Source organism: Perca flavescens, chromosome 11, assembly GCF_004354835.1.
Source record: "Perca flavescens isolate YP-PL-M2 chromosome 11, PFLA_1.0, whole genome shotgun sequence".
Classification (NCBI taxonomy): Eukaryota; Metazoa; Chordata; class Actinopteri; order Perciformes; family Percidae; genus Perca; species Perca flavescens.
The window spans coordinates 25,829,818-25,854,733 of NC_041341.1; the positions used below are offsets into that span (position 1 = coordinate 25,829,818).

General features: G+C 39.7%; 1 protein-coding gene across 3 annotated transcripts in view; it reads left to right on the forward strand.

Annotated features, from left to right (window-relative positions):
- The first annotated feature begins 1,236 nt into the window (after positions 1 to 1,236).
- The window catches only part of LOC114563966 (LIM and senescent cell antigen-like-containing domain protein 1), a 31,149-nt gene continuing 7,469 nt past the window's right edge, over positions 1,237 to 24,916 (forward strand). Inside the window, exons 1-3 of one of the 3 annotated variants that reach the window (XM_028591029.1) lie at positions 1,237 to 1,422; positions 12,038 to 12,314; positions 24,251 to 24,410. In XM_028591029.1, coding sequence (XP_028446830.1) covers positions 12,214 to 12,314; positions 24,251 to 24,410 — 261 coding nt within the window. In that variant the 5' untranslated portion in view covers positions 1,237 to 1,422; positions 12,038 to 12,213. Of the gene's footprint in view, positions 1,423 to 12,037; positions 12,315 to 19,137; positions 19,534 to 24,250; positions 24,411 to 24,916 lie in introns of those variants that run through there. The other 2 variants (XM_028591030.1, XM_028591028.1) reach the window with 2 other exon arrangements.

The window sequence follows — 24,916 nt, forward strand, 5'->3', positions numbered from 1 at the left end:
TGAAAACTGAAATTGTAGTTCTCCAGCGGTGGAAGCTCGCAGACTGAGAAGCTGCCACAGATACACAGAAACACTGGAGCCTTCAAAATAAAAGCACACCTTTTTCTAATTAACGTGAGTGTGTTTGTCTCTCTGGGTTACTATGGGGCTGATTGCCTGTGTTTGCGTATAGGCCTACCTGCTCCATGAATATAATATAATGGTTAGCCTCAGCCATTTCGGGGCCTTAAACTGGATTGGGTCCCCTCACCTCCTCCTAAAAACCTGATCATGTAAAAAGTATTTCTTGATATTTATGATTTAGCCTGTAAATAATTGCCACATGGTATTACCTGAGACCAAAAGATAAAATTAGTGACATTAAAAATGTGATGTTAAGCAGGTAATTTATTAAAGTAATTGTGTGCACATCCCACCTTCTGGCAGGTGCAGGACAAATGCAAAGTACTTAAAGAGTTAGCTTGAAAAAAAAAGTGTTAATAGAATTAGGATAATAATAGAATAGAATTTTTAGAACAGCATATACAAACATTCAGGATTGGCAACAGGCGCTTTTTATAATGGACGTTTAAAAGGAAAAGCACACACTAATATCATTAAGGTTGGCTCCGATCCATATTCAAGTGTCTCGCTGCCCTTATCAATGTTATTGTTTACATGTGTGTTTTTCCTACTATGTGACAAGCCTATTGGTAGAAACACTTATGTGTTATAGTTCAAGTGAGTAGCGAAATTAACTTTTGTTGATATACATAGCCTACATTGCACATTATTAGATATAGGTGCTTGTGTGCAAATCTGTGTGAAACCAAAATATGTCATTATCTGAACAATAAACTGATTTGAACATGTTGTGCTAGTAACAGGCACAGCTTTTCACCGTCAGTTCATTTATTTGTTTAAATAGGCTATCTTTATTTAAATTTTAGGGTATTTATTATTTTATTTATTCTTTATAGGCTATATTCTTTAGATATATTTGTAAACGTGGTTCAATGGAAGTAGTTTTGTAAACGCATTACCTATGATGTAAAATACAGATTACAATTTTGTTTTAGTTAAAGTGTAGACGTTTCTATAATTTCTGTTCTGTTAATTCAATTTAGTTTTTATTTTCTTTGAAATAAAATTGATAGCTGGACTTTGTAACACATTTTTCAAGAATCAGCAGTATGGTTTTACGTTGAAAGTCATAAGCGGAAGTGCAATATTCCGTTGAGCGTGTGTTGACGGCGATTGACGGATGGTGAACAGAGGCGAGGCCAGTCTCCGCCATTCTACTCTCCGTGTGGAATCCATCTAACGTTACATCCCAGACTGTAGGCTACAACATCTGGACATCTGCAACTCAAGTCAGAAAACACTAGTCCGGTCCGGGAGAGAGAGCGGAGTGATGCTCGGCATTACTGAAATGACAAACGGGTAAGTGAGACGTTTAAAAGTGTTTTCCTGAAAGAGACATTTGCTTGTGTCAAGTTGGGAAGTTGACAGTTTCTGCTGGATGAAAAAAAGAAAAAGACACAGCCCCGGTGGTATGTTCCATTCTCTCATGGCCTCGGAAAACTGTAATATAGCTAGTCATGACAAACCATTTAAAAAATCTGCCAGGTTAATGTTGCCTTTCATGTCCAAAAAAATGAGCTTATAAATGTGTATCGGAGAAAATGGCTTTTATCACGTTAGCTACACACTGACTATGTGGAGCTAGCTAATGTAGCTTAGTTACTTTAATGTTCAGAGCTACTATACAGCTACAATCTCAACTTGGTCACTTTTCAAACTGCTCACTAGCGCCCTCCGCCGTGTTATTATTGATGGGAGCTTTTAGCTGGCACACTTCTGTATTTCCAGAGGTTAACATTTTTTCGAAATAGTATGTTTGTGTTGTTTATCAGATGTTAATAGTGTTCTTTCTGACACATGTAAAAAGTATTTTATCATAAATGATCTTGGCCAAATTCTCTCTCTCTCTCCATAAGAAATCTAATTGTGTAAACCAGACTTTTTTTTTTATCCTTTCACCTGAGAAAGTTTCCTATTTAAATGGCATGTTATGAATCGTTTTTCCCTAAATGTATCAATAGTCACATTAATTATCCAAGAAGCAACAGAGACTCTATGTGTAATTCCTTTATGAGAAGCTATCATCCCTTTTGAGATCTTTTAATCCTATAATAGACTTGAAATCTAAACCCCTTATTCAGTCTGTAGTTGTTTCTTGATACTCCTTTTTTTTAGTTCTTATTTTCATACTTGTGTGTGTTGCTGCTAATGGTAGGAAGGAAAACACTCTTTGGCTTGATGATCAGACTGAATTCCCACTTCTCTCTGCTTCATTTATTTGTCTCGCTGAACAATCCAGCGATGTCATCTCAGTCAAACAAAAAATGGTCCATGCAAGTGTAGAGAACAAAGTCTCACATTCTGCTCTGATAAAATAATGGAATAAAATGAAATAGATAGATAGATAGATAGATACTTTATTCATCCCGAAATAAATTGTAGGCATTCAGTAGCTTACACAACCATAACACAACAAACACATATGCACGCATATATCACACATGCTATACATAAGAATAAAAATTAAAATAAAAATCACTCACAGAAATGCAATGACCATGATAAGGTGCTATGGTAGACTGTGTGCAATGGTGATAGTACAAAAGTGAACAGTGCAGGGATTCAACAGTGCAGTAGATTATTATTAAATATTAACTATGACTATGAAATATGAACATATTAACTGACTGATTGAATAAGAATAAGAACAATATATAACAGGGAATAAGTTATAAGATGTAGATGTTGTGACCACAGTCCAGATTGTGTAGGAGGTGGCGTAATTTAGTAAGACCTTCAGAAATGTAGTAAACTCAGCATTATGTGTTCAGTAGATGTGATGGGTGTGCAAACTGTCTAATGAAATGACATTCTTAGTTAAGCCCTGAAAGCTAAATGGTAATATTTTTAAAGTAACAGATTGTTAATAAATCCACATACATATATTCCAACATCATCTGTCGCTTATATTGGATGATAATTATAGTAAATCTGCACTTATTGCACAGTTTTAATAATAAAACAGCCCAAATAGCTTGAAAGGCAACCTATACTCAAACATTTGACAGAAGTGATGCAAGAAGAAGCTGCAAGAAAGACATTTTAAAGAAGGAAAGAGGATGTTTCTCCATTTTCTGCAGGTCAACCTCCCTGCTCAGGAATGTCCACATAAACTCACTGGACAGCAGTTATTGCTTTCTGAACCACTTTCTGACCATCCATTCCCTGGGGACTGCTATTCAGGGCCATATTTTTTTTCCACTAGTGTGAATGCTACTGTATGCACTGCCAAGTTAATTATGGCCTGGGATGAATCTGGCTTTTATAAAGCACTCTGGACACTAAAAGCTGTAAGAGGAAAAGTCTTTTAAAGGCCTACGGATTGCTGCATTCCCAACGCGTTACATTTTGATCGGATTCCATGCTGTGTTGATACAACTAGAGCTTAGAAGAATGTCCCAGTCTCTCCAGTGTCGACCTGCCCTTGTTTGGAAGAGCGGTGAAGTTGTGTGATGTAGGATTTGGACTGTGTTTGTACTAACTTGATGCATTGTGAGGCAGACTCAGGAAGTCGTATGTTTGTATCAATAGTAGATTTATGCATCATTTGCTTACAGAGCTGAACTGCTGTGACAGAAAAGCTTTTTGAGTGGTATAATTGTTGCCTTCATTAAAACTAGACTTTAGATTCTAAAGGTTTGTGTGTGGGATGGCTATAAGAAACACTGACGACCGACGCAGAAGGAAATTATGTAACAACAGGCTTTTGCAATGGTTGCTGCAGTTCCTCCATGGTGTGTTTTTAAAGAGACCTTAAAATACTGTACGTCACACTATGTTTAGTCCCACTTCAAAACACCTCTATTCATTTTTTTTCTTCCATATTGAACGACCAGAAAAAATATGTCATAAATTACTCAGCAACTTTTGCAGATTGCTGTGTCAGGAATCTGCAAAAGTTGCTGCATCCTTCCAGTTAACAGGTGAGTTATACATACGTGTTGGTATTAGGGCTGTAGCGATACACTAATCTCACGATACGATACACGATATTCAGCTCACGATACGATATATATATCACGATATTCAGCCAACGATACAATTCGATTCGATATATTTCGATACACTTACATCATTTGATTTTGGTGACATCTTGTGAGTGTTCCATTTACTTGGATTTAATTAATTGAACTGAAAACATCAATTACACAATATATGTCTCTGACTGGACAGAGAGTCTACAGCAGGGATCATCAACTACATTTTTTTCAGAATTTTTCTAAGCACTCTGGCGGCCGGACTTTCAAATAAAGAAAATAAAATGAATTTATACCTAATACGCCTATTCTTGTTCGAAATTTTCACTTTCTTACTGAATTAATGCTACTATTTTTTAACATGTATTAGTGTGAGCAAACTCCTAAAAAACATGGAAACTCCCTAATGATAACTGGCTCTTTAACTAGAAAAAGATCTCAGACCAGGAGGCAGTTCACTGAGGAGTGATGGTTAAAGTCTGTGATTATGGAAACATTATTGTAGTATACAGCATCCTGATTGGTGGAAAATGCTTGCAGAAAGAAAGGCTGTTGTCAGGTAAACATGTCACTGTCAAAGAGGCTGAAGCGAAAAGTTGAAGTGGAAAAGCCAAAAGCCCAGCTTTAATGATGAATGAACTGATAAGCAGGCTATTGCACTCGTCATGTATGCCTCATTTGCAATGAAACGATGTTGTTGCAAAATAATACAACCATCATCATCATCATCACTCGAACATAACGATCGCGTCATTCACGTGCATATTAAGTAGCTCCAGATTGTCCACTCTAGCGGAGAGTTTGTTTGTTCAGCCACTAGTGAGGTTTACAAGAATTTGTCAAAATTTCCAGATTCCCGGCAACCTAAGATAAACAGTTAACCTACAAACCGACAGCTTTTGTTTTAGCTTGTTTGTAAAAAGAATTGCTATTTGCAGAGTAGAGCTGTGTTAGCGTAAAACAGCACGGTGGACTGAGCAGAGAGAGCAGATTGAAATATCGCTTTCTACATGTTTATGCCGGTCTACACAGGTGAGTGCATTGATAAGTATTGACTTTCTACTCCCGAAGGTTTAATTGTAGCCTATTTACAGAAAAGAGACCAGCGTGAGTTCATCTGCCCCAGCGGCCGTTGGTAACTCTGTATCGTTCCCAGTCAGGTGCTGCGTGTTTTAACCTTTAACACACACACACACACACACACACACATCTCGCCTCAGCAGAAAAAGCAAAAACAGAAAAATGTACTATCTGACTACCGGCAACTTTAATCTGTTATCAGGCCGTCATGTCCGTTTAATAATATAAAATATGCACAATTCTTTTTATACGGCAGATTAGGGCTGGGCGATATGGTTGAAAACTGTATCACGATACAAGTTTTTCATATCGATCGATATCAATAATTATTGATATTTTTTATGACCTATTTAAAATAAGGACCAGGAGAAAAATATATTAAATTTAAACATTTTTATTTAAACTTTTTATTTTATTTTTAACCCTGCTCTGATTATAATCCCCTCAGTTATAAAAGCAGAAATGTCAACACAACCATGGAAAACACTCAAATAATTAAAATGTAAACAGGTCTAAAATCACAATGAACACTTAACAATTATCTCTTAACATTAAGGTGCAAAATTAAAGAATAAGTAAGAAATGCTTAATAAAGTGTCATAAAATAGTGCAAAGTGTTAGCTAAATATAAGAAACCTGAGAAGGAACTATTTTCTGCAGGTTTAGTGCTAAGTTGGTAACCTGGCTTCTGGACAGTGCTCAGCATGTCTGCCTTCGTTATTTCTTTGTAGTGTTTAGTAGGCGCTGATGCAGAGTACCTCTCCATGGTGCTCCAGTGTTTGGTGCTCTGCTGCTTGTAGTGTTTAGTAGGCGCTGATGCAGAGTACCTCTCCATGGTGCTCTGCTGCTTGTAGTGTTTAGTAAGGCGCTGATGCAGAGTACCTCTCCATGGTGCTCTGCTGCTTGTAGTGTTTAGTAAGGCGCTGATGCAGAGTACCTCTCCATGGTGGTCTGCTGCTTGTAGTGTTTAGTAAGGCGCTGATGCAGAGTACCTCTCCATGGTGGTCTGCTGCTTGTAGTGTTTAGTAAGGCGCTGATGCAGAGTACCTCTCCATGGTGGTCTGCTGCTTGTAGTGTTTAGTAAGGCGCTGATGCAGAGTACCTCTCCATGGTGGTCTGCTGTTTGTGCCGTGTTGCAGCTGCAGATGTTGTTGGACGTTGATGGCGAATACGGCTGTGCTCCAAAGTGTGAGCGCGGCTAAAGTGGTAAAGCAAGTTTATGGTATTACCAGTGTTGGTGGGGACGACGGTCTGACGACATTGGTCTGACTACGGTCAGACTTATAAAATCCCCAAAACTGCCATACTGACTTTTCCTGTTTTATCAACGATTTCCTTGCTCGCTGCAGCACTCACTTTCCACTCCACGCCGGTTCTGTTATTGAAGAACACGAGACAGCGATGTGGCGCAACCAAACATTATACTATTACATGATTGGCTGTTAGAGTGTCACTCCCCACGTTGCTAGGTTGCCAGAGAGTGAGGGCCTTTGTTCATGCAACCAAACTTGATTCACAACCTCTGGTTTCTTCTGATGAAGAAAAACAAGTTATTGAACGTTTTATCGACCGCATTTTCTATTGATATTGATTATGTGTCTATCGCGATACATATCGTTATCGTTTTATCGCCCAGCCCTACGGCAGATATTTTGCACTCCTTTAGTCATATGTTGATGCTGGTTTTGCACGCAATCCCCTCTTTCCTGAAAATACATTCTGTATTTCACTGTTTAAGTGTGGTATGAAGTTTTAGGTATTTTTTATGTTTAGTTTATTTTTATTTACATACATGTTTTCTGTTGCATCAGACAGTTTTTTTTACAAAGTTGTACCAACATTATATTATTTTGTTGTCAAGTTAACAACACAAGCAGTCCCAAAACAGTCAGAGAAGACAGAGTTGTGTTACATATTTCGAGGCACACCCATGATGATTACGATGGCTCACCCACACACCCAGTATAATGTGCCAGTGGCAGTCAGTGTGGTCACTGGGTTTGGCCTTTCACGTCCTCAATGGAAGCTGGAGAGGCACACTTAAAGTGATGGTTTGGAGTAATTTCACCCTAGGGTCCTTTGCACCATTACCTCGAGCCAAACACCCCCGCAGAGGCTTTTTTCACCTGGGTCGAACATTGGGAGAGTTAGCGTAGAGTAGCGTTATCAGCTGAATAGCTTAGCGCAGGGACTAACTGGATCCACGTTTGTATCTCGTAAGTTACCCCACTAATAATGCCCGAAATTATACCAAACTTCTACACTAGTACAAATAGGTTATGCACTCATAAAACGATGGATTGGAAAGTTTGTAAGTACACCAGAAGTTTATGTAAATAACACTTGCCTGTTGGCTTCTGCTCTCTGCTGTTGTTGTTGCTGCTGCTACAGAGCAGTAAGAGTGCTTAGGGCCGTCTACAAATTACAACACTGAAAAGAGATGCAACAAAAATATTTATCAATTTAATTATTTTTTTTAAAGTAAGTACTGTAGTATAACTGTAGAGACACGTTATAATTGAGGTAAGTTTGAAGACATTACCTTATTTAATCATTAAATTAATAAATATTTTGTTGTATCTCTTTTCGGTGTTTTAATTTGTAGACATCCCTAAGCACTTGTCTTACTGCCCAGGTGAAAAAAAGCTTCTGGGGTGTTGTTTGGCTCGAGGTCATGGTGCAAAGGACCCTAGGGTGAAATTACTCCGAACCATCACTTTAACATGGCAGGTCTATGAGAACTACTTGATTATCCATTCAGTCTGGTCATTGTAGGCTCCTCGCACCTACTCACACCTCCTTAAGGCCTTTTTATAATTGTGCGTCGAATCAGCGGCGTACCCCAGCAGACCCCTCTGCGTCTACGCCAGACTCTACGCCGTAGCCTGACGTGCACCTCTTCGAAAAATGTAACTACGCCACGCACGTTGCCCAACCGTGGCTTGGTAGCGTTGCATTTTCCTCCGACTCATTTCCTGGTTCACCTTCTCCATAAACAACATGAAATCAAGGAGAGGGTTAACTCTTCCTGCTAAAGATTTCCCACCGTGGTCAGAAAACACAGGGGAAACTCTTTGTTTCTCTCACTATGACCCTAGAGTTGCTACTCCCGCCAAAGTTAATTACAGTCACTCTCTCACTTCTCCCTCGCTCTACAACACACTCCCCACACATACACACATGCCGGCTCGACGCACACACCAGTGCACAAGTATAAACATCAGGCCACTTACGTAGGCTACGGCGAAAGCTCTGCGTGGAGCCTGCGCAGGACCATAAAACGGCCTTTAGTCATTCCTCCTCTTCTCTGCCCCACCTTTATCTGCCTGAACCTGCCTCCTCTTCCTCCTCCTCCTCCTCCTCCTCCTCACACCCCACCTCCATCCTGACGGACACACTGGGAGGCCTAAACCACACAGGGCTGGACTTTACATCCACCCGTCTACCACAAACACACACTGGCACATAGGCACAAGTGGACACAAACATTCACACCCTACACACACACACACACACACACACACACACACACCACAGCAAGCAGGAAGTGATGTGGCCATGCAGACTGAGATAACTGCAGTAGAAGTGTTTGCAGTGACAGCAGAGCGACTTTAGCAACAACGAAAATATCCCCACTACAGTTTGACACAAAACGTTGGTAAGGTGAATTTATGTTATTGTTACAACTATTTTTAATTGTTGCAGCATCAGCAGTTTACCATTACTTAGAGAGAGCTGTGTGCATGGTCTAACACCTCTGTGTACCTGTTGAATATTGTATTGTGTATTTTGTCTGAGAAAGTTAAGCTATAGGAAGTCAGCTTGATGTCAGTAATGTTTTATTGCATACATCCAGAGTGGGAAATTAACTTTTTCATCCACCAGCAAAATGGCTAATGAATGTTCAAATTGTAACAGCCACTCAATAGATAACCATTGTTTTTTTTGGCTGGTGAGTGAAGAACATCTACTAGCCACAGCATTTGTCTGGTAAATGGTGCTAATTTTGTTCTGTGCATACATCTTTGCAAGGTAGCTCAGCATTTGGACTTTTGTGTGAGTGATGCCAAGATTCCTATTCATTTAAATGATTTAAAAATGGTTAATTAAATTGAACACAACTAGAACATGTTAAGAAATAATGTTCATTTTGTTGTCAGTTTTGAACATGATAGAAACATTGCTGCTTAGGTTTGCAGTGACGAGGTTAGAGATTACTGTAAATTTATAGATAGAATAGCTGTTGTACTACTGTTGTCCACACAGTGGCAGTACACTCATGTGTCAGAGGGGTTGTGTGTGTGTGTGTGTGTGTGTGTGTGTGTGTGTGTGTGTGTGTGTGTGTGTGTGTGTGTGTGTGTGTGTGTGTGTGTGTGTGTGTGTGTGTGTGTGTGTGTGTGTGTGTGTGTGTGTGTGTGTGGTGAGTCAGTGTGACAAGACAGCTTATACCAGCACAAAACCTCAATCCAAAACACAGCATTAGCTTTGACATAACACAGAGGTCATAGTGCTGCCATTACTTACACATTCCATACACTTACATTGTTAATTTAGAGCAGATGGCATAATTTGTTGTTACTTTTACTAACCATACCAAGATGGATTAGATTGACTTTTTATGACAATCCCAGTTTTTAGAATTTTGAGTGAAATGCACATCCCAAATGGCCTGAACTGTGAGTGAGTTGATCTCCGATATAAAGCCTCAAGCAGTGATTCATTACGAATGTTCTGACATACTCAGACACGTCAGCCTATGCTACCGTGACTAGAGCCCGACCAATGAAGGATTTTTAAGGCCGATATCGATACAAATATTTGGTTATTTAAAAATCCGATATTCCGATATATCGGCCGATATATAAAAAAAAAAAAAAAAAAAAAGAAGAAAGCGTAACAAAACATAAACAGATTAGTTATTTGTAGTTATTTATGAGTCCTCACTAAAATAATATGAATGAAAAAATAAACTTGTCTTGTCACAACAGAACAAAGGAACATCAAAATATATTAAAGTTCTGATAAATAAAATGTATAAAAATATATACTTAAGATATGAAACTTGTAGTCCTTTGAACAAAAACTCAAAAAATCAAGAGTGTTGCCAACAGGGTAGAGCGGTAGAATGTTGTAGAGCGCCCTCTGGTGGACAAACTATGCAACGCCAACACTCAGAACATGGTTGAAGGGTGTTTCGTCCGTTTTTATTTTATTTTTTAAATATTCATTTATCGGCCATTATAAATGCCGATACCGATAGTTTGGAAAATGCCTAATATCGGCCCCGCCAATATATCGGTCGGACTCTAACTGTGACCCTGTTGCAGCTGCTCCAGGATGTGAGGCTGATTTTGAAGTTCAACATTCACATTCTACGCTTTGACTTTGTGTGTGTGTGTGTGTGTGTGTGTGTGTGTGTTCGTGAACCCGTGTGGAATGCTGAACAGGTCAAGGCAAGCTGCTGAAGGTGAATCTGCATAGTGTGTGAACTGTTCATACTGTAGGGCATGTACCTGTCTGTACATTTTAAGGAGATACGTGGTTTCTGTCAGCAATGAGTCCACCCACAGCCTAAATTTAACACTAACTTTAACTTCTTTTGTAATGACAGGTACAGGTATTGACTGAATGGTATGTACACAGAGTAAACGCAGAATTACATTGCTAATCAGATTGCATATTCTGTTTTCCAGAGCTGCAGTCAGTGCTCGGCTTCCATCTGTTTCTTCTCTGGCTGCTTGTTGTCTTTGCTTGTTTGGTTTGACATCCTCTGGCCAATCCTGTCCCTGCTTTTGATGACATCACAGCTTCTTCTTTGTAATTAAACATGTCTCAGATCTGCTGTGTTTTGTGTCTGTTGGGGAGGGTCCCTTGTTCCCACATAACACTGTGCTGAATTATTCATAAATTGACATTTCCCCCTGTTTCTGGTGGGAAGTCATCTTACAGTTTACAATGGAGGAGCTCTAGTCACATTGAAGAGCCCGTGAGAAACTTGAAAATATTACTCCATAATAGGTGGCATTGTTCCATAGAGTGCTGCTTTACTTGGTCTTTATGTTTCCACCCTTATAAACAAGCTGCTGTTCAGATTCAAATGCTGATTGCAGTTCTTTTTTACCTTTAGTATTGCTCCTTACTGTGTTCAAAACATGCCTGGCCTGGATAAGACAAACCATAGTTTTTATCCAAAGATTGGTGCATCAGGTTATTGTGTGCTTGATATGACTAGTTACTTAAAGGTTTTCTTTGAGGCAGAACTTTCACACAGTAATTGAAATTAGTTTAAAAAAAATGTCATACTTCTGTTTCTAAATGAATGTGATGCTACGTTGAATAATGATTTTATCTGCCAATATTGGCTTATCACACACACACACACACACACATTGTGTAATATTGTGTCAATGTATGTGTTACTACATACGTAAAAAGGAAACTGCAGTACATCAATATTTTTTACTTAGAAAGAAAAACATTTCTTAATCTGTGTTAAATACATTTACATCACATACAGTTTTACTGGTTACTATATATCATTATCTTGTACATATGAACTGTTTCTGTAATTATTAAGGTTTATTGTTTAACTATAATACATGTATATCCTGCCTTAGTACATATATTTGTAATGACCAAACGTGGGATCCTTGCCAAAAATGTGATGTATCAATTATAGTGTTGGCTGATTTATACATATTTTCTGCCTGTCTCTCTTCTTTTGCGACTCTTTTTCCTTTTTCTCTGAGGCATTCTCCCGCTACCTGCTGCAGGAGTGGGGGGAGGAGGAGGAGCAAGAAGTATTTGATAGGTGTGCAGCCCGTGAAACCACACCTCTGTATATGTGCTCCCTCAAGGCTGTGTGCCCTGGAGATGTGAGAGGGAGAACGAGCGTGGCACAAGACTTCATCTTCTTATTTGGATCGAGCACTGACACGCACACACTTTGGAGTATTACTTTGGACTGAGTGTTTCCAGCAGACAAAGGGGTAGGAAGGAAGGAAGGAAGGGAGGGAGAGAGGCGAAAGGAGAGATGAACTCTTTGAGGCTGAAAGAGTTGTCAAACTCAGACTTGTACAGACGAAGACAGGAGAGACCAGACAGCTATGGGAGTGTGGCTAGGGACAGCCTTAGGTGAGTCTACCTCTGTGAAGCTTTTAATCTTCTGTCAAATGATTGATGAGTCTGCATTTGAGAGATTCAGCTCTATCATGACCAGCTGTTTGTGCTGGTGTTTTACTCTCACATTATATTGAATGTTTGGTCACTGATCCTTCCTTCTCACTTGGTACCAGACAGTGTACACTTTTTAACTAAGTGTTCTAGGATGTACAAGACACACTAGTGTTGCACACAATCAGCCCACATAGTTTAAATGGCTCCAAAATGTCCAGCATTCCCATTGGCTGTCTAAGAATCCGCGGTCAGTTTTTATTTGGTCCGTCTTAAAATGCCGTGTGTAAATGCTTCTGATGACCTTTTTAAAATCAGCTCATGGCCTAACAGTCACTAATCCCACAGTTTTTTTTTCTGATGCTCATTGTAAGGTTACTTTCCTGTGTCACACTTCCGTGGTCCATCATTAGCTGGAGTTGATCCCCACAGTCTTGCATAATGTAGTGAATCAGAGAGGGTGTGCTTTCTACCAAAGAACCTTTGAACAAAACCCCTTCCTTGTGTGTCCCGTGTAATTGACAAGGATAGGTATAGATAAGGTGAGATGTGGTGTAGAGTATTTGATCAGTAAATACTGCAGCTGATGGCTGAATTCCGCCGAGTTGTGTGACCAGCAGCGATAGACAGTGTGCAGTCTTTTACAATATTGGTTTCACAATACAATAACATCAGTTTTGGATGGTCTTTTTTGTCTTTCACAACCACCTTTCTGTCTCTACCATTGTCAGTCTTTCTCTCTTTTGTGTGTGTGTGTGTGTGTGTGTGTGTGTGTGTGTGTGTGTGTGTGTGTGTGTGTGTGTGTGTGTGTATCAAACTATATTTGTGGGGTCCAAAAACCAGGAGTCCAGTATACTTGTGGGGTCCCAACAGCTTTGTGGGGCCAAAATGCCCCACAAGTTTAAAGGGCTGTTTTGAGGGTTAAGACTTGGTTTTAGGATAAGAGTTAGAATTAGGTAATGGTTAGGGTTAGGGTAAGGGTTAAGGTTAGGCATTTAGTTGTGATGGGTAAGGAGGGTAAGGAGCTAGGGAATACATTATGTCAATGACGGGTCCCCACAAAGATAGTGCCACAAACGTGTGTGTGTGTGTGTGTGTGTGTGTGTGTGTGTGTGTGTGTGTGTGTGTGTGTGTGTGTGTGTGTGTGTGTGATCCCGAAGTGATTAGAGGAATGTAGTAATGTGAGGAATGTGGACCGAAAGAGGGACCTCTGTCTTTGGAGATGTCTCCAGTCAAACCACAAACACATTTACTTTCTGGCTTTGTAGCCTCCATCCTTCTCATGCAATGCAAAAATCATTTGGTGTCAGATGGGTTCTTTTATTTTGTTTTCGCACGGCAATGGAAGTAAAAACTTTTGGAGAGGAGACAATGTCTGACTCAGTAGGGTGTTTATTGAGCAAGCAAAGCAAGTTTGTGAAATGGACCGTCACAAACTACTTTGAAAATGACAGCTTGTCTGCAAACCAAGCATTTCTAAGTTCTTTCTACAGTAAGTTGCATCAATAAATGACAAGACTGCGTAAATCACAATTAGAGCGGAAAAAAACGTGACAGAGGGACCAAACAGTAACACGGTGAAAAAAGATTTAAGAGAGTCAGAATCAGGTCAGGAAACTCCGCGAGTGGTGGTGAGAAAGATAATGTACTTTTAATAATTTTGACAAAAAACAAGAATCCCATTCTGTTTTTTGGGGGGTTTCAGATTTAAACATGATGATGACAGTCCCAAGTATATTCTTTGCAAGAAAAATGTTGCCATCTGAACCAGCGCAGGACAACATCACTAAGTCTAACCACCTGAAAAGTCAGTGCAAAATGCAGTAGTGATAAAGTTATTAAAGCCAAGAAAACTAGCAGGACACTACTGCAGGGTGCCTTATACAGTCCATTGCCTTACCTGACTTTTCATTTGAAAAGTGTTTCATCTAAACATTTTATTCACAATTGTGCAGCCTTAACATGTTAACTAGGTTTAACTGTCGCTTACCATGAAAACAACTGTGGTATGAAATAAATACAGGACTAGGTTCAAAAACCATCTGCTTTCTTCCACATTTACAAGCACCATCATAAGACACATAGTGATAGAAACGATATAGAAAAATATATATATTTGTATATCGTTATACAATATATATGGTCAATGTGAAAGCAAACCTTCATTTACAAAATGTGGCACAATAGATAGTTACTAGTTACTTTTGAAAGTAGTGTGTTATGTCATCCTTTGGGCTGTACGTGGTCCAGGCTATCCTGTAGAGTTAACTGGAACTCACCCTTGATGAGTGCCGGTCAAAATGGGTGTTGGGAACAAAATGTGCAAAACAAAGGAAATGTGTGTCATGAATTATGTTTGCACTGTGTGTGTGTGTGTGTACTTGTGCTTTGCCAGATGTAAAATGATTTTGCCCAAGTGGCCCTTGGATCTCGGTTGCCATGGTTGCTGTTGACACAGTCTTGTGAGGGGAGTGTGGGTGTGTGAAAAGGGTGTGGGTTTGTTTTGTTTCTTTGGCCTGAACTGAATCTGCTCCTCTCGCACCGGCTGAGTGTCAACGATTGTTGCTTGGGTCTGGACATTTTCAAACGTAGTCTGCAGACACCGATCCGTTCAGCCAACCTTAAGATACATTTTAAACAGAAATGTTCTGTACTTTACATTCATTTCAATTGCAGGATTGTGTTTTAATTCAAGATTATGAATTATATTTTATTTGCATTGGGACATTTTGAGATTGACTCAGTTCTGTGTCTTGAGTCACTGGAGTTAAGCTATCTGTGGTGAAGTCATCTGCAGATATGTCAACAATCTCTTCAGATACCTTTTTTGTTTCCCTGGCTGACCTATTTGAAAATGTGAAATTGTGTATATTTTATAGCCTGATCCATCCTTATTAGATAGACACCGTCAACAATGAATATGAACAAAACACATCGTTGGTAGGGCTGGGTACCCAACTTTGATACATTTTAGGCACTGACCAAATTGCCTCCAAAGTATTGTGTATCAAAAAAATGCGTAAGGAGTAAATCTCATCAGCGTCAGTGAGCCAATAAGCATGAAACATGCTTCTACCAAGGCGGAATAAGGCTGGTGATTGGCTGTCTATCATTACACGTCGAGGAGGAATATAAAAAATGGTTTTACTACTTTTACCGTTTATTTTCTACCTCATTTTCTAATGGCGTTTTTTCAATTACATGGTACCTGCTCGACTTGCCTCGACTCTACTCGCCTTTTTTGGTTTTCCATTACAAAAAAAAGTCCCTGGTACCTGCTAACAGGTACTTTTTTTTTAGCATCACCTCAGTCGAGGTTCCAAGCGAGCTGAGCCGATACCAAAAAGGTGACGTGAAAACAGACGGGGGTGTCCTGAACAAACCCGCCATTTTTAAATAGTTTAGCCAGCTGTGTTTTTTTTTTTTTTTTTTTTTGCTGCCTCCAGCTTCATTTGAAACAAAATGTGTCTTCTAGCTGTGGCAACAACAACACACCTTCGACGTTCTGTGTGTGTGTGTGTTTGTGTGTGTGTTGCGTTAGGTCACGGCAGTTTACTGCAGTGCCGCTATGACGACCAGCCAAGCTCGCCTCACGCGTGAGGCGGTACTAAATCTGCAATGGAAGAAGGAGGACGGGGTACCGTGGTCAAGTCGAGCCGAGCCAAGCCGAGCCAAGTAGAGCTGGTACTAGCAGTGGAAAAACGCCATAAGTGACCTGACCTGTGAATGTAATTGCTCCATAAGGAAGTCTCAAAATCCTATCTTGCAGAGGGAACACACCAGAGACACTTTGTCGACTGCTGACGGTTGCTGTAGCCATTTTTAAGCTCAGGTTGAAATTCGTATCAGCACTCACATTCTCTCTCTCTCTCTCTCTCTCTCTCTCTCTCTCTCTCTCTCTCTCTCTCTCTATCTCTCAGCCCTTGAAATGTCTAGGATGCCTCAGGAGCTAACGACAATGTCTACAATATTCAGCACAGTGGCCGGGTTAGCTCAGTTGGTAGAGCAGGCGCACATATATGGAGGTTTACTCCTCGACGCAGAGGCCGTGGGTTCGACTCTGACCTGCTGCCCTTTGCTGCCTGTCATTCCCCCTCTCTCTCCCCTTTCATGTCTTCATCTGTCCTGTGAAAATAAAGGCCTAAAATGCCCCAAAAAAATAATCTTTACAATATTCAGCACACAAGAGAAAGAGGCCCCCTCCTGCCTTTTAATATGATATAGAAACCATCTTGAAAGGCATGATTTTTTTTGTGTGGTCTGATCCCTTTATTTGACAGAACACAGTCATGTTTGAGTAATAACCGAGTATGAGCAGGGGTGAAGTAAATGGTAATGTTACCAAGTGAAGTCAGACAGAAATCGAGTTCTCTCTGAAAAACAAGCTTGAACCTGTATTTAGCAGTGGCAGATTCAGTCCAATATTTTTTTTAATCATTTTATCTATGTTTATTATATATTTTATTATATAATATAAAGTGATATTCTGCTCTTTTATCTTATTCATCTTCAATTTGAGGTCTGTGTGAGTTGGTGTGACTACACTGTGTCCAGCACTGGCATTACAATACTGCACACTGGAAACTAACTGTCACAACGGAATTCCCTGTTTAAGCAGATGCAAGAGCATGTTTTGTCTTATTGGCTATTTCATTAGAAGAAACTTTCCATGTTATGCAACTTTGATTTATTACCTGGCTGCTATTCATGTGTGTGTGTACATCATTGAGCAAGAGAGAAAAGGGAAGCGTGTGCTTGACTTTTTTTGTTCTATCCCTACGGAAATTGTGGTCTAATCCCCTGTCAGTAGTTGTAGTTGGTCATAAAGAACAGTGTGTTGCAGTGCCTCAATCTGATTATTTTAACTCTACATCTATATTCTTATGCTATTTAGTATATACAAAATAGCATTAGAATATAGATTTATACATATATTAAATGCTTTAATTCAGTGCTAAATTTTAGCTTCTCAACTCTTATTTTAGGGTGGAACACCCTTCACCATGGCAATGACTGTAATCTGGAGGAAAGATTACGTGCATTTCCTGTAAAGCTCCCACCCTCTGTACATTGTATCCCAGTCACTCAACACTGGTTCCCAGAAGAGATTCCCAACCTTGCCCCAGCTAAGGACAGGAGACTTTTCTGCAGTCATTGTTCTGTTTTGGAAAGGCTCTTAAAGCTTTAGATGGTGCCTGGTGAAATGTTTGGCTCATTATGTCATTCATTTCTGAAACCAGACTGTCCCTTGATAGACTGAATAGTTTAAAAATGGTTTAAAAGTGAGGGTGTTTTTGAGCGGCAGGAGCCTTTCACATTGTCACGCTAGAGTATTTAGAGAGCATTCTTGTAAAGAATACAAAAAATGCTAAGATGATGCATTTTAGAAGCTAAAATGTGATTGGATGACTTGGAATGTTATGTGAAGTTTGGCAGCCCCTTTCAGAGGAGGCAGAGGTGGCTCCTACTATGTATACAAACGCTCTCTCTCACACATAGACACAAAAAAGCAGCTGCCAGCACCTAGTTTGGGCTTGGTGGCCCCACTAGGTGTCTATTTGTAGAATTATGGAGTAATGTAGAAGACGGTTATACTGAAGGACTCAGAGGCATGTTTCAGCTGGACACACACACTCATACTATACACACATGCATGCAGGTCTAGTCTACTTTATAGACTTATAGGCCCTTAGATTTGCAGGATAAACCCTGCAGCCACTCTCCAATGGAGCGTGGAACATGTTTGTCTCACTACAGTGTATTTCCAGATCTGGCTTTATGTTGTTTTGATGATTTGGGAAGTGGTCATTAATTTGAGATGGCAGTTAAGTTTAACCACATAAAGAGCTACCACTTACCCAGAGGAGACACAGATTTGTGGGTTTAAAGGAATGCCCACAGACCAATATGGGATTTCTGAGGACGATTAACATATCTTATAATTGTAGCTCTAGATAGCTTGAGATAGCTGTTCTAAACTGATATTCAAGCCGTCCTTTTGACTCACTGGGAGAAAACACAAACCATGATTCCATTATGTCCTGAGTTTTATTCCTGTCAGGGAAAAATAAGCAGTCCATAAATTTGGAAATGGTGAATGTGAATTTGCAAAGACGACATGCATGCAACTGAAATCAGTAGTGTTTATGGACTGCATTAAATCAGTTCAGATTCAGATCACAAGTCTGTTACACTATAAATATAAATAATTCAACGAACCTACATTGCATCATATCAAGAGGGTGACACTGATAAGACGATATCTGGCTCCAGTTTCAGCCCCTGTATGTTGTGTACTGCTGCTTGATTTCTGGCTCCATTGGGTTTATACAATGACTAAAATAAACAGTGACTTGTTGTTAGCTTCTCCGCTTTCTTGTGCCACATTTCCACTTTGCGCAATGCTTGGAGTTGGAGCCACGTTTTTATATATCCCAGAAAGCGAAGAGTTCCAGCTGTTTAACACACACACACACACACACACACACACACACACAGAGACAGACACACAGACAGGGTAGATATTACCCATAAACTGTCAGATATCAGGGATGCAAAACATTTAAAAAAAGAAATAAAAAATACAACTACGGCTTGTGAGTGTGATGGCACAGTGACCTCTGTCTGGACAGGCATCAGGGTTGGCTCTTTAGTTTCAGTAACCTGCCCAAGAATAGACAGCGAGTGTGACAGGAGGGGAGACTGAGTGTGTGTGTGTGTGTGTGTGAGAGAAAAAAGAGAAAGAGTTGATGTGGGAATGAGCAAAAGCGAGAGGGAGGGAGGAAGAGAGAGCAAGAGGTACTCCCAGCGCAGTCCGATCAGTGTTTCGGTGTCCTTCTTGCTATGTGGATTACTACTACTACTTTAAACAAGCACACAGGATTTCTGTTGGAGTGTTTTGGTATTTTGACCGCAGTGACTTTAACACAGGTGTTAGGTGGACTTGTGCAGTTCATTTTGGACTGTACACGAGAATGGAGCTGAACGGTCGTGTTCTGCCACCGTCAATACCTGAAGATGGAGAAGCCCCGGACCATGTTTCTCATGGAGAGATGAACGGTTACCACCAGAGGCTTCAGGGCGGTGACGGGGGAGAGGCTGAAGTCCCGGTGTCCAAGTCCCAGAGACGAAAGAGTGATGTCAAAGTCTATAAGGAGTTTTGTGATTTTTATGCTCGCTAGTAAGTACACAGTTAAGAAGATAGGAGTTAAAATGCTACTACTAAGTGTGATGTGAAAAGATGTTACTCAGCAGCCAGTAAAACCTGCAGTGAAACTTGCCTCATCCTCTTTGAAGAAGCTGCTGGCCCACCAAAACGTATTGTGTTAGTATGGCTTTACATGATAGTTGTTTGGCTGTTTCAATCTCAAGGACACCCCTCCACTCACAAATTGTCATTATCTGTAGTAACTTTAGTATCTTTGACAGGTATCACAGAGCATAGGGAGAAGAGTGATCCATGATTTGTGATTGTTGTGATTGGTTGTATTATTGTCACAGATTAAGCATTTTGGTAACTGACAAACCAGTTAAACTGATGACTGGTATGAGGTAGTGTGTGTAATGGAATTCGGTCGGCTCATACACTGACGTAGTATTAGAGTGTATGCTCTGACCTTATACTGTAGTATTGCAGAATGGGAAGAATCCTAATATTCTAGAAGGCCAGCCAGTGTGATTTGCTTAAGCTGCCTTAGGTGCCTTGGGAATAGCTCTGGGTGCTACAGGAGTGAGCACACAGGAAGGGCTATTTTTGTGCCAAGTTGTTATGCAAAGTAGAATATGCCAACTGGCATTTCAAGCATGTGTGCATGAGGGACAGGAAGGCTAAATATACACTATATTTCTGACTGATCTGGCCTCATCGTAGGCTGTAGGAAAACATGGACGTAGGGTCACCAACAGGTCTGTTAAGGGACATTTTGAAGCCTGGAGTTTTCTTTCTCAGTGTTGGAGACAAACAAATCCAATTGTGGTCGGAGGTGTACAAGCTCAGGTGGCACTCAGCAGATTAGATGATTAACTGAGAGTTCTATGTCAGTACTGGAGACATTAAAGCCCCTGTGCGTGGTATTTTAAATTTCTGACTTAAGTGACTCCTAGTGGTATTACATAACAACTAAGATAACTAAGATTTGGTCTTTGGTAGGTGTTAATATTGTATAACCTGGTTTATGTCTGCCAATATGATGTGAATGGCTATACACAAACTGAGGACTGGGAAAACGCAAATGTACAATGGAGTACGAACAACACACAGTACAAACTTTAGATATCGACTGAGCTTTCAATATTCAGCAATAAGTGGATCTCAGTTTTCCATAATATTGTCATAAGATCTGGAAGTAATGATAGATTATTTTACTTTGTTTATAGTCTCATAGTGATTGCAGATGTACAGAGCCCTGAGAACAGAGGAGAAAGTAGAGGAGATGCATAAGAAAGGCATCTGAAGACACATGGAGACCAGAGGAGGGAGGGTGGAGGGAACAGAAGGTATTCATAACAGAAGTGATGGTCTGCATCCTTTCCCTTAGCTGACAACCAGCCTCCATTTATAGTCACAGATCAGCATGGTGGGGTTAACAAGGTGGAGGGGGGAGTCGTATGGATTTTATTTAAAGAAACCTGCTCCCAACCTTCTTTTGTCCGTCTCATATAAAATACCTGTTTTTGCCACACACTTTTTCTTATGTTGAATTAAAAAAATAATAATAATTAAAAAATATATATATATATATACTAAATGGTCTTAGTTAGACATATCACAAACCCTGAACACAGATAGATGTAGAATAACATTTTCCACCGATTTTGGTCCACCATAAAGGTGCAAAGTAGTTTTGTGAGTAGTTTAAGGTACAAATGTGTACCTGTACAAAGCTTATAACTAAAAGTACTGTTGTTAGCACACTCTCTTGTGAGCCTGTATGGTGCAGGGGGACAAAGCACTTTGCCACCGTGTTTTGGCTTGAACACATGGAACACGATTGAGAGTTGGTGGGAAGCTGGTGAGGGATCAGGTCTGTCTTGCAAAGCTAACGACTCCCTCAGACTAACTAGTCTGTTTACGCTGTTTTTTCCTGGCTAAATCTGCTCTTTGTTAGGAGAATACGGACTGTGAAAATTGGCAATAGCATAGAGTTTAAATAAGAAAACCTATTTTATTGTAGTATAACTGCTTCTAGGCTTGTCTCACAATCACACAAGGTGCTACAGGCAGATAGGAGGGTGGAAATGCCTAAAGGATGTGTCACTTCCTCCCAAAAATGCTTTGGATAGGGCAAGGCTGTCTGCGTGTGTGATATCAGGCCAGACAGGGTATATATAACAATATGTTTTTGATAAGTTTGTGGACCCAGATGGAGGCTGGGCTTATTCCTACAGCTTGTTTTAATGTAGTCAGCGAATTAGAAAGGGTTTGACAGTAACCCTTTTTTTTGTAGTGGCGATGCAGATTCTGAAAGACATTTGGTAGAACTGAGGTGTGCATTGTTAAAATGATGAGCAGTTTAGACATATAGTCCAAAAAAGTAAAAAGTGATGAGCAATGTGTCTGGGAATTTTTTGGAAGTCTTGTTAATTCCCAAATTTATCTAACTTAGTTACTATAAACAGGCATCACTCCATACAAATCTTGCAGTCTTTTGTGTGTGTGTGTGTGTGTGTGTGTGTGTGTGTGTGTGTGTGTGTGTGTGTGTGTGTGTGTGTGTGTGTGTGTGTGTGTGTGTGTGTGTGTGTGTGTGTGTGTGTGTGTGTGTGTGTGTTGCCTGGATACACGTTGGTATTCTGACCTTTCCAACAAAGCAGAGAAGCCAGGATGGGCCCACCATTCTCTCTTCTTTTTTCCTTTTCTCTTTCAACACCTCTGTCTGCAACATGTCCCCATTTACGTACAGTTCGATTCGGGTATTAAGCGGTGTTGTTATTGTGTGCATCGGCATTGGTAACTTTGCTGTTGATTTATTAGTATGTTGCAGTTTTGTACAATGTTTGCTTAGGCTTGATTCAGAACAGTTTGATCATATTGTTTTTATCTATTATGATAGGATCATAATCAATTTAGTTCCATGTTCAGCCTAAGTATAAATCTGTAAAGGGTTGGGTGATATGACAATATATACCATAAGATGATATAGAATTGTCCAATTGTAAGATTACTTCGGGCCAGTCAGATACATACTGGACCAATCAGCCAGCTGTAAGCTGTGTTAAAGTGATAGTGTGACTTCCTGTCTCTCAAATGTCCAAACCTTGTCAACAACTATAAAAACTAGTTGTTGTATTTTAAAACTGATGTACCATTCAGCAACTAAATGGCACATTTCCTATCATAGATTTATTCAGTTTGCAGGATAGTATAGGTTTCCAGATCAGAAGATAACCATGGTATCCAGTTTAAAAATCAGAAGCAAACATGAGCAATGAGTGGTGTGTTTATCAGGTGCATGAAGGGTTCCTGTTGTGTAAGTGAAATATAATAATGTCAATAATTATTACATTTCTCTAGTACTAACCACTAACATAAGTGACTAACTAATACATGTGATGGTGAGCAGAAGAAAGCATAAATAAAAAGCTTTTTAGCACCGTGGCAGGTTTTCAAATGTGAACACATTTGTGCTCCAGGTTCTGGCACTGGTGCCTCCAATGTGACATATAGTTAGCCTGGGGCCCTTCCCTGTTGATATATTACAATCATGTTTAATGATTGTTTAATGAAAGGGCAGGGCTGGCTTTATGTGTCACACCAGGTTTGTTGAGGACCACAATGGAAAGAAGTCCTGGACTTTATTGTGTTTTTATCCTCGATTGTATTAGATGTCTTTTCATGTTTATGGCATTCTTTGATACAATTAAATCAAATCAAATCAAATCAAAGTCCTGACATCGGACTATGTCAGACTAGTTCTTTGACAGTTGTTGCAAGATATTGACCCATATCTGTGCATGCACACACATCACTTACAATTACACTGCTGAAACAGTGCAGATGTACAAACTGTAACTTCAGCTTTTCTCTCAAAAGGCAACATGTAGGTTTCACCACCTCAATGATCCCCACACCCTGATAAGCAGAGCCAAAATAAACCTAGAACCAAGACACTAGTGTGTGTGTGTGTGTGTGTGTGTGTGTGTGTGTGTGTGTGTGTGTGTGTGAGAGTTTGCAGGCGCTGATAACCTCTTACATCACATTTTCCCCACTCACTTGTCTTTTCTGCTTGTTTTGAGTACATCTTCCAGCTGTTCATGACACGAGAAACGTGATAGATGTTAATTTATTGGTGTTAGGTGTGTCCTGACATGACCCTGGCCCTGGAGTTTATTGATATTCCTAAAGAAATGTGACTTACAGAAACAAATTACCAATGTATGAAGACATTTTAAAAAAACAGCCACATTGTGTTTTTAATTCAGTTGAATATATCAAGATATACTGCACATATACGATTAAAAAAACATAGTATATCAAAAAACTACAATATAGCACAATGCCTTCATATTAACAAACATTAAACTCATAAAACACATAATAATAAAGTTTCTCTGTTTGAGACATATCAGGTTGAACCAAGGTTTTCCAAGTTGAAAAAAGGGGCAGAAAATGTAGCAATTAAAAAACAATGGATACCAGAACCATTAACCAAAGTAACTTTGGTTAAACTAACTAGTTTCAAATATACTCTAGTACAAATTCAGTGAATATGTACTATAATATATTAGCAGTTAAATAGAATTCTCCTGGCAAACCTGCTTACACTAGATTTGCACAATGATTAATTTTGTTCTGTAGATATTGCATTCCCTGTTTCTACTTATTATATTGTAATGCCTATGAGGGTTTGGCCTATGTAAGTGTACTCGGATTCTCATTCTGATAATTCTTTTCTCCTCAGCAACATGGCCAATGCTCTGGCCAATGCCATGTGTGAGCGCTGCAAGAGTGGTTTTGCCCCGGCTGAGAAGATAGTGAACAGCAACGGGGAACTTTACCATGAGCAGTGCTTTGTGTGCGCCCAGTGTTTCCAACAGTTCCCAGAGGGACTCTTCTATGAGGTAACACTTTGTTCCTTACCAATGTCCTTTCAGTGTGACATTCATCATCCAATAAAAGATACTGCAGATAATGCAGTAATTGACAGGTTTAAATACACTTAGAGGGCAATGGATTACAATAAACATTGATGGCATTGCATAGTCATTGCAAATGGTTTGGACTTTTTCTTAGCCAATGTGGATCAATGACACATGGATTAAGATTAGTATAGACATGCCACAGTTAACATTAAAGCATATGTGGACAGAACAATAGGTTCAGGAGATGTTTCGATTTATTGCCTGAACACAGAAGTTTCTAAATGTAACCATAGTTACACTTGTCTTTTCAGTATACATTTCAAGTGGCAATGATTGGTCAATGACCTGGCTTTCTTTTTCCAGACAGTTAAATCACTGTTTAGTGCAAAGGCATGCAACAGCCTTTTGCACATTCCTTAGACAAAGAATTTAAACACATGGTCCTGTTGAGGTAAATAAAGTTGGGTGAGCACAACCTTAATGCA